General features: G+C 43.4%; 1 protein-coding gene across 1 annotated transcript; it reads left to right on the plus strand.

The window, feature by feature from the left end:
- Positions 1-6121: 6121 nt before the first annotated feature.
- Positions 6122-7084, plus strand: LOC149304792 (chemerin-like receptor 1). The gene has a single exon (XM_089478178.1). The coding sequence runs from the start codon at positions 6122-6124 to the stop codon at positions 7082-7084; it is 963 nt and encodes a 320-aa protein (XP_089334304.1).
- The last annotated feature ends 5997 nt before the right edge of the window (positions 7085-13081 follow it).

Genomic DNA, 13081 nt, shown 5'->3' on the forward strand with positions numbered 1-13081 from the left:
TGTTACCATATTTTCAAGCCCTTTGGCTGTAACCACTACACCCCGCAGCCACCTATGGTTTGTGAAGTCCAGGTATAAAATTCCAAGAGCCCAATTTCCATCCCCTTTTCCTCCAAGCTAGCAAAGTCAAGAACTATGGCTGCATCCACACTGCAGCAATCATCTGGTTTGATACCACTTTAACTGTCATGGCTCAAGGCTATGGGATTCTGGAAATGATGGTTTGTTGTGGCACCAGATCCCCTCTCTGGTGCCACAACAAGCTACCATTCCCAGAATTCCATGGAGTTGTAGTCCAATGCTCAAATCACTACTCGATGCTGGGTCTCACCAATGTTGACCCCCCCCTCAAAAAACCCCACAATTCTGGGGGCCATGTCTTGAAAAAAGAAAAACATGTACCAATGCTTTGGGAAGCACAAAAAATATGTTTTTGCACTCATCCCAAAATGGAGGGAGAGCAACAAAAGGTAACCAAAAGTCTCACCCAGTACCACTGTTTTCCCATTTTTAAAACAAATATTAAGAAGGTAAAATACAATTTGCAATTAACAATTTGCATCTCCGATTACACATGTCCCTTATCTCTCACTCTCTGCGGAGGTGCAAGATAAATGGGGTGTGGGAGAGAAGAAATGTGCTGAAGTTCAGTTTTTAAAGGCCACGTTCTTTTCAACAGCTGGACTACAATTATATTGTCGTGACATGCTCCATTACTTTCACATGAGCAAGAAGCCCCCAGGAGCAGTGAAGCATGCATTTGACACTAGAGACTGATAGCAAAGTTGTAATATTTTATTTATTTGCAAATATACAATCAAAGGACAGGTAGACAGGCAGACGTCAGAACTGTGTGATTTTTAAATGTGTTTTTATTTTTGGTTGACTAGAACCCCAAGAAGACCACCATAGTCTTATCGAAAGACCAACATAAGCATTCTGGGTTTTCTAACCAAACAGAGCCTCTCTGTCCTTTCAGCAATATGATATTGGGGGAAAGTGGAGTCAATGGCCTAAAGCACTGGTGGGTTCATGTAACCTTCTCCAGGTTGTTGGACTGCAACTTCCAACATTGCTCACCATTGGCTATCTGCTGGAAATTAGCAATAGCAAGTACAATTCTGTACCACTTATCACTGAACTAATACTTCCTAAGCAGTTTACAATGTGTAAGCCAATTTATTTGCAAATAGATACTCTGATGTTGCTTGACCACATGTGTCCCATGTTAGGGTATGCTAACAATAGATGGGTGAAGAACCCTAAAGACACCAGATTCCATCTGATATTGGAGGCTAAATAGAATAAGGATTAATGCTTGATTCAGTGGGTTTGCTCTATTAAGTACTAACAATAAGGTTTAGGTCATGGTTAGCTTAGATGAGAGACTGACAATGTTGTAGATTATATTTCAGAGGAAGGAGCTGGCAAAGCCATCTCTGAGTATTCCTTGCCTAAGAAAACCCTAAGAAATCCATAGGGTCACCATAAGTCAACAGGCAACTTGAAGGCACAATTGAATTCAGACATTGCTGTGTTAGAACCAAAATTAGATCTCTCCAGAGTTCGAACGGTCAGTAGATCCTCAGGTCTTCCATTAATCCTTGAAGAAGGGGAGAGGTAAAGGCACTAATAAAATGAAAACCTTTAAAAAAAACCACTTACTTTTAGAGCTGCCAATTTTATTTCATTTTATTTCTCTTACTGGCCTAGCTCCTCTGCCTTTAACAGCAGCATGATAGACAGGGGGAAAGTAAATATTGTTTTGTGATACAGAGAGAAGGAGTGAAGAGGCTTCTATTGCAAGTTCTGTGTTAGACTCCTGTTTGTTTAAAAAGAAATAAATTGTGGGAACCATAGTCTCCCTATCTCTCGGTTGCCTTCCCCTCTTCCTTTGTTTGCTTCCAGGTAATGTGCCTGAGTGTTAAGTAGCACCTGGAATCAGATGGAAGAGAAGTTACACAACATCCATCCACATAGAGAACCTCTAGCTCTCAGCCAGACCCAGGAGGGCAGATGCAACAATAGCTACGTAAATACAACCACAGCCGCCGTTGCATAACAAGATCACAGCGTTATGATAATCTGCAGCAGTGGGGATGCAAGAAGGAGAGCTAAAACTGACGGCCTCCTCTTGCCGAACTCCAGCAGATTTTCTCATCCAGAAATGCCAGAATTCAGACTCAGTGTTACATTAGAATTCCACCCATTCCCCTTTCTCTTTATCTCTCCGTCCGTTTCACAGCTAAGATCTATCTAGAACATTGTCTCCAGAGTCACAGTCCAACATTCAAGCCACTACACCATGCTGGCCGTGGAAAACCACTGGGTGACCTTTGGTGAATCATACACTCTCAGCCCCATGATAGGTTTGCCTTAGGGCTGGTGTAAGTTGGAAACAGCTTGAAGGCACACAACAACAAGAATGCTGTCATTTGTACCCAAACCTAAAGCAGAGGTAGTGAATTTGGTTCTTTCTGAAGAATGTCAGGACTGCCGCCAAAGGTGTACAGGGCTGAAGCCTTCAAAAGTGACAGGGGGCATCTTTTCTTTCTACCAGTCCTTAATTCCTCCTATTCTTGCTCCTTCCCAGTAAGTGACTGGGATGGGCAACAGATCACATTCACCATCACTTTAAAACCCCACAATATTAGTAATGTGATGTTAAGTCTGGTGGTTAGACATTTGTGAGCAAACAGTCTGCATTTGAGTTTTAAAATATATTTACCTCTTACAGACCTTTTTTATAAGGAAGAAAAACTTTCTAATTGTACTTTCATGTGTTTTGTAATCTTGTACGCTGCAGTATGGTATGCGATAGAGTTTAGGAAGGAAACCAACCAACCTCCAAACCTGAAAATTCTCTTTAATCCCAAAAGATCTCAAATGCTACAACTTGCCTCTCTGCTTCTGTTTCCAAATTTGAACACAGGGAATACTTTTTCTATTATTCTTCCTGTTGTTCATTTCTTTTCTGATTCACTAACTGATTCATTTCTGATTTCTCTTTCATTGACAAGCTCCTACATTTTTGGCTTCAATGCTACTCAGCAGAGAGTAGAAAGGTTCTCCTGGCTTTGCCAGAATGAATGAAAGCTGTGCAATCCTCTGTGGGAGGATTGTGTACTACTCTACAGATCAAACCTTTCCATTTCCATTTCCCACTCTGGCCCCCTTAGTGGCACTCATGTGCCTCCTAAACTGGCCACTTGAGCCTGCCTTATGGTAGGACCACCAACTCCGATTGCACCCTCTCCTCTCATCTCTTGGCAACAGAAGCTGTCTCTAATCCCATGGCAACTTTCTCGCTTTGAATTGAGGCGTATTCATTGACGTTCCTTTCCATTCTGTGCAATAGTCCTGGCTATGTAGAAGTTATGCCGTAACCAGAGCAACTGAGATTGCCCTTGAGAATTTCAGTTACAGAGATGAAGGGAGGGAGGGAGGGAGCAGGTTGTGGAGGGTGGTGGGTACACAGGAGACGAGTGATTGTGAGCTGTGTCCCGTTGGAAAAAAGCCCTGGGAACTTTGGGCCCATACAAACAGGCCAAAATAAAGCTGCTTCGAGTCACTTTGTAGGTATGCTGTTTCACTGATGCATGCGCCCTAAGAGGCCAGAAGCCATGCCAAAGCTGCGCACCAGTCCTAAGGACTGGAGCACAGCTTTGGTGCAGCTTTTAGTCTCTTAGGATGCATGCATCATTGAAACAGCATACCTCCAAAGTGACCTGAAGCAGCTTTATTTTGGCCTGTCTGTACTGGTCCATTGACTCTGTCAGTCACTCTCTCTTCCCATGGCCTCTGGTTGCTCCCTTATCAGTGGAGTGGTGAATCTGCCCTGGATTTTAGTCCAAACTTTAAATGTCTTACAAAGGCCCAGGACAGATGGGCCAAAAGCGGCATGCCGCTACCGATACTAGGGTTCCGAAGCATGCAGCATCTGCACGCTCCAGATCCCTAGCATGTAACGACGGTGGCATCATAGTGGCCACCCATCCATACGGGGGCTGCCATGATGCCACCGCCACCATACACCGACCAGACGTCACTGGCAGGAAGTGGCATCATGGCGATGCCCCTTCCTGCTTCCAGCGTTACAAAAAAGAAACCGCTCTAGGCGGCTTTCTTTTTGCAGCGCATCTGTGCTGCAGCATGGGGATGCTGCAGCACAGACACAGTGCTTACAGGGGCGGCACGGAGCCTTCCGTCTGTACTGCCCCTTAGATGCTGGACTATATCCCAAAACAGCTTCACCATCTTGGATAGTTTCTTTCAACTTCAGACTTAAACCCAATACAAACTCACCATGCTAGTGTCATGGGAACCACCTGTGCCCTCTTTACTAATAGAACTGACTTCCCTAATTTATTGGCTAGACACATGCTGCATAGTTTTCACTTCCAGCCACGGAGTCTGACATGCCATTAAACCGAGTGGCTGCAAATGAAAAGGGAGCTTGAAAAGCTACCCTGATGGTGCAAAATGGCATTTAATTTCCTAAAAGGGGCATGGTTTATGTAGCACAATAAGGATAAATTGCTTTGTGGTGCATTACCCAGGCAGTTTAGAGTGTGAAGATGTGCTACTCTCCTGCATGCAGTGCTGTGCCTATTTCATTCCCAAAGCTAAAAACAAAACATTCTGAAACCTGACATTCAGGAGTAGAGACTTCAGTGGAAGAAGGAATTAGGTTGTTTCATACAACCCAACCTAATGGAAAACCTCCTCAGCCTATTGGTGTACTCTTTCTTTAGATTTAACATTAGTTGAAATGGATCTAGTGGGTGTATTAGACGCCACTTAATCTTTGGCACAGAAACGCTGGCTGGTTCTCCTTATATTGGTGAAGAAATGTAAAAAAGATCTTCCTAGACAGATGAAATAGAGTTGTGCCCAGTAGTGACTTCTTTATGATTTGGAATTATTATTAGAACATACATTGTTTTAGAAATAAAAACACCTGCAGAATTGCCCAGCAGGTTTTAACATAACATAGCCTGTATTTTAAGCCTGACTGTCCCAAACATGCCCAATGAAACTTGGTGATAATCTACCCAGCCAGTTCTCATCAAAGTAATGGAGAGCCCCATAAACACCCATCACTCCAAACATATCTTATTTTCTCTTTCACACTGTTATATACTGTATTGGTTTTATTATAAATGTTATTCTTTCTTTCTTCCCTCCTCTTCCCTCCTTTTAAACAGTACCCTTGGGACAGGGCCTATGTTCCAGTACTTTAACAAGCACCATGAACATGAACTGAAATTGGCAAACAACCGTGTTCCATCATGGCTTACTGATTCAAGTGTTGGACTAGGATGCTGGTAGACCAAGATTTGAATTCCCATTTAGTTATGGAAACTCACTGGGCGACCTTAGGGAAGTCACACTCTGAGCCTACAATGAAGGCAACATCAAACCTCTTCTGAATAAATCCTGCCAAGAAAACCCTAGGATAGTGTCACCAAATAGATGAGTCCTAGGCAAACCAAGCCTGAACTGTCCCTAAAAGCCAAGATGGCTAAGCTAAGACTGTCATACTTTGGATAGATCATGAGAAGATATAACTCACTAATGATGTTTGGGAAAGTAGAAAGTAGTAGGAAAAGAGGAAGAACACATTACAGGTGGATAGAATAAATCAAGGAAGCCACGACCCTGAGTTTGCAAGACCTGAGCAGGGCTCTTGCATTCATAAGGTCTCCATAAGTTGGCCTGACAGTTGTTAAGAGCAACAAAGTGTAGCAAGAAGCTGGGTTCAACTTGAAAGCACATAACAACACAAGAACAAACTGGGGGTTTGGGGAGGCAGGGACCAATTTGCATCCTCTCTTGCCCATGGGGAGCACTCATAAAAGAAATGAAAGGTGAAAATGGTAAAAAGATCTATTAATGGTTGAAGAAGGACCAGAGAAGTGCAGCTTGTTTTAAAGATGAAAAACTGTCCCTGAAGGTTTCCATGTATTTCTCTTTTTGTCAAAAGAGGGAGTGGGCAGGAGAAGGATGAGGGTGATCTTAGGCCTCCCCAGAAAGGAGGTCACATGTGGTCCACAGTCTACATAGATAGTGCCATATGCAAGATTAATATGCCCCTCTCCTTTCTCTCTCTGGCAGGGAGATGTCCACAAGCCCAGCAGCCAATACGTCATCTTCCTCACTGGCCCTGGGGGAAAGCACAGTGCGTAACACTGTCAAGATCATCACCGGTGTGATCTTCAGCTTTATTTTCCTGGCTGGAGTGACTGGGAATGGGATAGTTTTGTGGGTCACTGGACTGAAGCTCCGCTGGACATCCAACACAGTCTGGTTTTTCAACCTCGCCTTCGCTGACTTGGCTTCCACCTCCCTGATCTTTGTTACAGTGCTGAATTTGGCCTTGGATCTGCACTGGCCCTTTGGCTCTGTGGCCTGTAAGGTGGCCAACTGCCTTTTTGGGCTGAGTGTGTGCAGTGGTGTTCTCCTGCTCAGCTCCATTAGCGTGGACCGCTGTGTTCTTGTGGTGGCCCCAGTCTGGTGCCAAAATTATCGCACTCCCCGTCTCACCTGGGGGGCTTGTGGGTTTCTCTGGCTGATTTCCTTAGCTTTCTTTGTCCCCAGCTCCTACTTCTTCACTGAGGTTTCAGTGGAAAAGAACAACCGTAGCTCCTGCAACAACCTGGATATCTTCCAGGACTGGCAGGAAGCTGAGGTCCTCACTATTTGTATCTTTCTCTACCAGTTCCTCCTTCCCCTACTCGTCATCTCCATCTCCTACACAATCTTGGTGGTGACTATGCACAAGAAGAAACTCAACAAGTCCAGCAAGCCCTTCTTGGTGGTCACCAGAGTGGTCTTCTGCTTCTTCTTGTGTTGGCTGCCCTACCATGCCTTGGCTTTGGCAAGGATCTCCATGGACATAGTGCCAGATACCATGCGCCTGGTAGCCATCCCCCTCTCGAAGTGCCTTGCCATGTTCAACAGCTGCATCAACCCTTTGCTCTATGTTTTTGTGGGGCAGGAGTTCCAGGATGCAGTAAGGCGGTCCTTGCTGCAGGTCTTCAGGACAGCTTTTGAGGAGGCACCAATGGCAGCCAACGTCTGAGAAGCAAATGGAAGTTCTCCTTCCTTGGGATTTCATCAGTGAAAGAAAATCCACCCCTCTGATTGAGCCACAATTGATTGCCTACTTGGAAGGAGATGGGGAACCTGAAGCCCTACAATTACTGGACTACATCACCCATCATCCCTGTCCATTGGCCATACTTCTGGGCCTGGTGAGCAGTGGAGCACATCAATATCTGAAGGTTCACGGGTTCTCCGAGCTCTACATTAAGGAGACCCATTTATACTGTGCATCATTTAAAATCAAAATTCTGGAGCAAGGTACTGTGAAGTCAAAACCTACAAAATGAACATATATTATTTTTTTTAAGTTGAAAAAGCAGCATTATTATTCTGCTTCAGCTAGTGATAGGAAGGGACACAAATCACTGTGCTTTGGAAGTTCATTCCCAACAAATGAAGTCATACTCAGGCTCCTCACTCTGCATTCCAGAAATTTCTCCTCCATCTTCAAAAGTCTACTTACAAACAAGGGCTAGCATCCTGACCTAAAGGAAGACTGAAAGTCATAGGATTTTCAGTGTCATGGGATGCTGCATGCTATTCCCAATAATCACCTTATGTGATTTAAGCAGAGAATTCCTGAAAACAGGCAGATCTGCTGAATAGGGACATCTGAGCCTTCACTTATGCCAGCTTCTTGGTTCTAATGTGCAATGCACTCCTAGCTTGCCTACTGTGCAGTAAATCCCATTGAACTCTATGGGAATCACCCCGGTAAGTGTGTGAAATTGAAGTCTTAAGCTTGTAGTCTTTTCTACTCTGCCTTATCAAATTCTGTTTCAATGTGTGGTTACTAAATGAGAGACAGCTTCATGCCTCAGTGTCTCTCCTACCTTGATAACAGTAGTCAGGGCAGGACAAATGCATTTTGCTGAACATCTAAACAGCTGCTCCCCCTTGACTCAAAACAGAAACAAAAACAAAATTAACAAGTGGGGTCTGAAACAAAACGTTGTGGTATGGAACACTTTTGTTCAAGACTCCAGATGCACCATTTCCAAGTTATGCAATCCCATTCCATCTCCTATCTCCTCTTGCCCCTGGCTGTACTCACTGAGCCATGCTCAGGCCTCATTTGCGCAGGACACCTTTAAAGAAATGGTTCCTGGATGTGTCCATTTTTTCACTGAACAGGTGTGCAAGATTCTCCGCTTCACACAACCCTGATGTGCACACTGTGTAGAACATGATTCCCCCCTCCCAAAACAGAAGTCAATACAGTGCCCCAGTATACTAGCACAATATCCTAGCAGTTGTTATTATCCTGCTTGTTATCACAAAACACCGGAATTAAAAAGAAACATTTATAAACCCATGTTAGCAAAGACTGGTTTAAAAAACCCACAACTGACCTAGGATTGCAAAAGATATATATTGGGGAGTTATTTTTATTTTTGGCTTGTAATAACTTGCATAAGGCATCGAAACAGAGGTCAAGAATCACATAATTTCTTGATTAAATTATATTTGTCTCCAGTAGATGTCCAAAAGCCAGGACTTGGTGTCCGTTTGGACGCACAACAATGACTTTGAAAATAACTTGCATGGAAGGGCATTTATTCTTCCTGAAAGATATGTCTGTAAACCCATACCCCTTGATATGCTGGCCATTATACAAATGGTGCCATTTTGGTTAGATAAGGGACAGCATTTAAGAAAACTGAATTGGCTACACAATTTTGCTAAATCTGCCCTGCCTCAACCTTTGATCCTCCAGATTGTTTAGGATTAAATCCAGTTGCAAGTCCCAGTGGAAGTAACAGAGAAGGGTTTTTAATCCATATCTTCTCAACAACTGAACATGACACTCTTTATTTCTACATTCCAGTCTTTATAGTACTTCATTATTTATTGGGTGTGTAGAAACAAATTGATTTCGTTTCTCTTTCTTATTTGTCTAACAGTACAAAAATACATGTCCTCACAGTTGAGACACATATTTGAATCAGTAAAAAAACCTGTTACATGACAAAGTTAAGTGTTTATTGGGGAATTTTGCTGGCATATACAAAAAGCAAGAGTCTCTGAAAAGTCTCTCTAGTCTGAAAAATGACAGAGAAAGAAATCTAGGTTTTGGAAAGCAGCTATGTTTTCATCTTAAATAGTAAAGGCCTCCCCTGCTATCTATTTAAAAGGTGCATTCCTGCTCTTGGAAGCTTCAACCTAAGGAGTCAATTTACAATTCATAAAGATTGCTCCAGAGAATAAGGAAAGGCCAAGGGCTATAAAAATATCTTTGGAGGGCCACATAGGGCCCCAAGGCCCTGCTCTAGAGCCTACAAGGAAGAGAAATTGCCCACTTCTCCAGATTTGGAATCATTATTAACCACAACAGTAGCAGTTTCTCTCTGTGTGGCTTGTTTCAAGACCAGCAATCTGGTCCATAAATACTATAAATACTTGCGCCTCAAAAATAGACAGGGCAGGTGTAAAGGGCACATTAAGCTTTGGCTGAACTGAGGTGTGCTACCAAGCACACTGGAGCTTTTACCTAGAGATGGTGTTATGCTCTTTGAAAACCGAATGAAGATGTTTTAAACTGTCTGAAACATCACCTGCACCGATTTCTCAGCTTTGAAACCTCCCAAGTGCATTCATGCTTTGGTTTGGCTTTTACTTCCATCAGCTTCCTGACAGTTAGAGCTGTCCAACAGTGGAATACGCTGCCTTGGAGAGTAGTGGAGCCTTTTTCTTTGGAGGATTTTAAACAGATGCTGGATGTCCATCTGTCCAGGATGTTTGATTGTGTATTCCTGCACTGCAGAATGGGCTTCAACTGGATGGCCCTTGGGAGTCTCTTCCGACTCTATGAGGGCTGGAAACTTAACCTTTATGAAAAGGGCCACTTAGAATTGGTCAAATGCCCTAACAGTACCTGCAATGGGACCGCACAAAATGCTCTTCAATCATTGCCCCCTATGTTGGCCCATGCTGTTTTTAGGAACTTGTAAATGCTTCATCTCTAACCTGCTTTTCTTCTCAGCACCCCTTCCTTCAGTTTGTGTTTGCATGTGTGTATCAGGAATTTTGTAGGTTTCGCTTGGTCTGCCGTTAGGAAAACCACCATCAACTGTGCAAGCAGCCGACTGCTGCTTACCTATCATTTTCAAATCTAACAGTTCAGTGTGGATCTGAGATGGAAAACCAATCAAACAACTGATTGCAGGAAGAAAAAATTGTTAAATGGCTGATTGGAGAAGCAGCAAAGTGTTTCACTGTGAAGCAAGTGATGCAGTCGCAGAATTTTTTGATGCTGCTGATGCAGTAGTCCTTTTTCTGCAACTATTAACTGCATCCCCAACGGAGTTTTTTGCTTGTTTCAAGAATAACCTCCAGAGATGAGCAGAAGCAAACCATTGATAAGGATTCACTCTTTGGTTTTGTGCATTGCAACTTGGTCACGTCTCAGAGGCCTGTATCATACAGCTTCAAACAGCACCATTTTCCTGCTAAAGAACTACCCTGGCAATTGATAAAATTGCCAGGGGCTGGGGTAGAAGTCGCTTTCCTTGTCCCCGCATGGAATTTAACTGATAGTGAATTGTGATATAATGCAGCACTTGAAATCCAGAGCTCTGCCTTGTCTTTTCAGTTGCAGTATCAAAGAAGGGGCTGAGGATCGGAAATTACGGGATGCACCCCAAAGTATTATGAGCAGAAAGGAGGGGAGTGGACCATTGTAGATGCTGCTTTCTGTACAACCCTAGAAGTAGCCTCAGGGATAATTTCTTCAGACATCCCCTCAAGTAAGGGCCCTACAGACCATCCTTGAAACCTTGTGGGTTGTAAGCTCCTTCTCTTTGCTGCCATGGGGGCTGGCCTGTGGCACCTTGCAGTCTCAGGGGAAGGGCATCATCCTCATGGGCTGTATCTGCACTGCAGAAATAATCTGGTTTGACACCACTTTTACTGTCATGGCTCAATGCTATGGAATCCTGGAAACGGTACTTTGTTGTGGCCACATTACTTTAAACTTTCCCATTACATAAATAGTTAAATGTCTATATGGCAAAGAATATCATATTGTTGAAACCATATGATCCTGCCCTCTGCAGACAGTTAGACACAAACTGCAACATCTTGAGGTGTTCAAGTCTAAAAACCATAGATCTAATTAATTTCCTTTCCTGCACTGCAGGAATACGTCCAGAGTCCTGGATTTTATGAAAGAGCTTTTAAAATGTTCCTATACCAGCTGTAGATAAGGGGTTGGCAACTGTGGAAGGCCAGGGGACTACATTAGACCCCTGGGATATTTATTTGGGGGACTGCACCTGATGCTGCAATAAATAAATAAATAAATATCCACACCTTTAGGAAGTAGGAAGGCATTTTCACATTTTCGGTTTCAAAAGGGGCCTTTCCAGTGCCTCAATTGCTTGGAGAGCTGCAAAATATGGTTAGAAATGCCACCCCAACACCCCTTAGAGGACATTTTGGAGCATTTCGGGGGGAGGATTGTTTAAAATGTTGCAAATCTTTTTGGAGGGGGACAGCTACAAATATGATGGGAATACCCTCCACACTCTCTAGAATGCATCTGGGGGCATTCTGGATCATACACACATTTTTGCCCCCCCCCCAATCTTTCGACCTCTGGTGGGGTCCCTGGGGCCCACAACAACAGCCTCAGGGACATTTTGCCCACCCCAATTGTAGTTGGGTAGGCAATAATGGTCCCAGAAAGGGGATGAATGTGAGAACACTTGTGCAATTGAAATGGGTAGAAAAATTGAAAATGCGTAAGAGATGGATGAAGGTGAAACAACCTTGGAGTATTGTGAGGGTACCTCTCAGAGTGGGAAATCTGCTTCGTAGAAATACCTGTTTGCCCCCATTCATGTCCTGCTTGTATATTTGTAAATAAAGCCTGTGTTGCAGACATCATAGATCTCCAGTGTGATCCTTCCAAATTATTTTGGGGATGGGGGGGTCTAGTCGTGAGATTTCCCCAGTATTATATACTGGAAACAATGAACTGACAAACCTCTCCCCCCCCCCCCCCCAAGTGAAGAGTAAGAATCATGCCAAATGTGGAACTGCAACTCCCAACACTGGATATTTTGGCTATTGATAATGGGACTTGCAGTCTATCATAATCTGGAGGACGATTTCCTTCCATCCTCTAACTTGTATGTGCTGAACGCCCTACCCTCTGCTGTCACCATGAGAAAAAGCACTCTGCATATGTCCAGGAACACAAATCAGCTTTCAATGTAAAAAACCTCAGATATACATCTGAAGATACAACAAGCATAAAATAGTGAACTTGGAACCCAGCTGAGGACAATATATAATGCCCTTGTGTCATCTCACAGTACCATCACACTTTCCTTTCTTGAGCCAAAACTCTGTACCCACAATTCCTTGAACTGGCCTAGTTTGCCTCAGGCCTTTAATTATGGTAATGTTAATTTTTTGCCACCAGCTGCAGGTAAATGAAGCTGAATTGCACAATAGCCGGGTTCCTTGATTATTGCTAACAATGCCATTAGCAAAACGTGTACGTTTTGGGGTTTTATTTTCCAAGTATCCTGCCAAAAGCATGACAAGAATACAAAAAGCAAGGTTGAACAAATGAAGTTTTAATGCCGAGAGGCCAGGGAATGCTAGCTGCTATCAAAGCCTCTCTGCATGTTGAAAGAGCTGGTCTGTATCCAGAACAGTCCTGCTCTCTCTTGGGTGATGCCGATAATATTTGCCAAGAAGCACACAGCTAGACTAATGGGAGTACTGGAGGGGGGGACCATTTCATAAATAACTATGAAGGACATCTTCCATAGACACACTCTTCCTTTTCCACCCACAGCCATCATTCTAGCCCAAGAGGTACAATTCTTGGAAATTAAATCCTTCAAAAACGCTACAAGTTGAGGCTGTTCATTACATTTCACTGTTGAGATCCTTTGCAAATGTCTGTTTCAAGTAGCTCAAGCAACAGAATGAACATTAAAAAATGATTTAAGTTGTCTGG

The sequence above is a fragment of the Sceloporus occidentalis genome, unplaced genomic scaffold (assembly GCF_023333645.1).
Source record: "Sceloporus occidentalis isolate IW3139 unplaced genomic scaffold, rSceOcc1.0.p SCAF_13, whole genome shotgun sequence".
NCBI classification, from domain to species: domain Eukaryota; kingdom Metazoa; phylum Chordata; class Lepidosauria; order Squamata; family Phrynosomatidae; genus Sceloporus; species Sceloporus occidentalis.

Excerpts from the sequence above, each read along its gene's own strand:
- LOC149304792 (XM_089478178.1), top strand. The coding sequence starts at position 6,122 with ATGTCCACAAGCCCAGCAGCCAATACGTCATCTTCCTCACTGGCCCTG.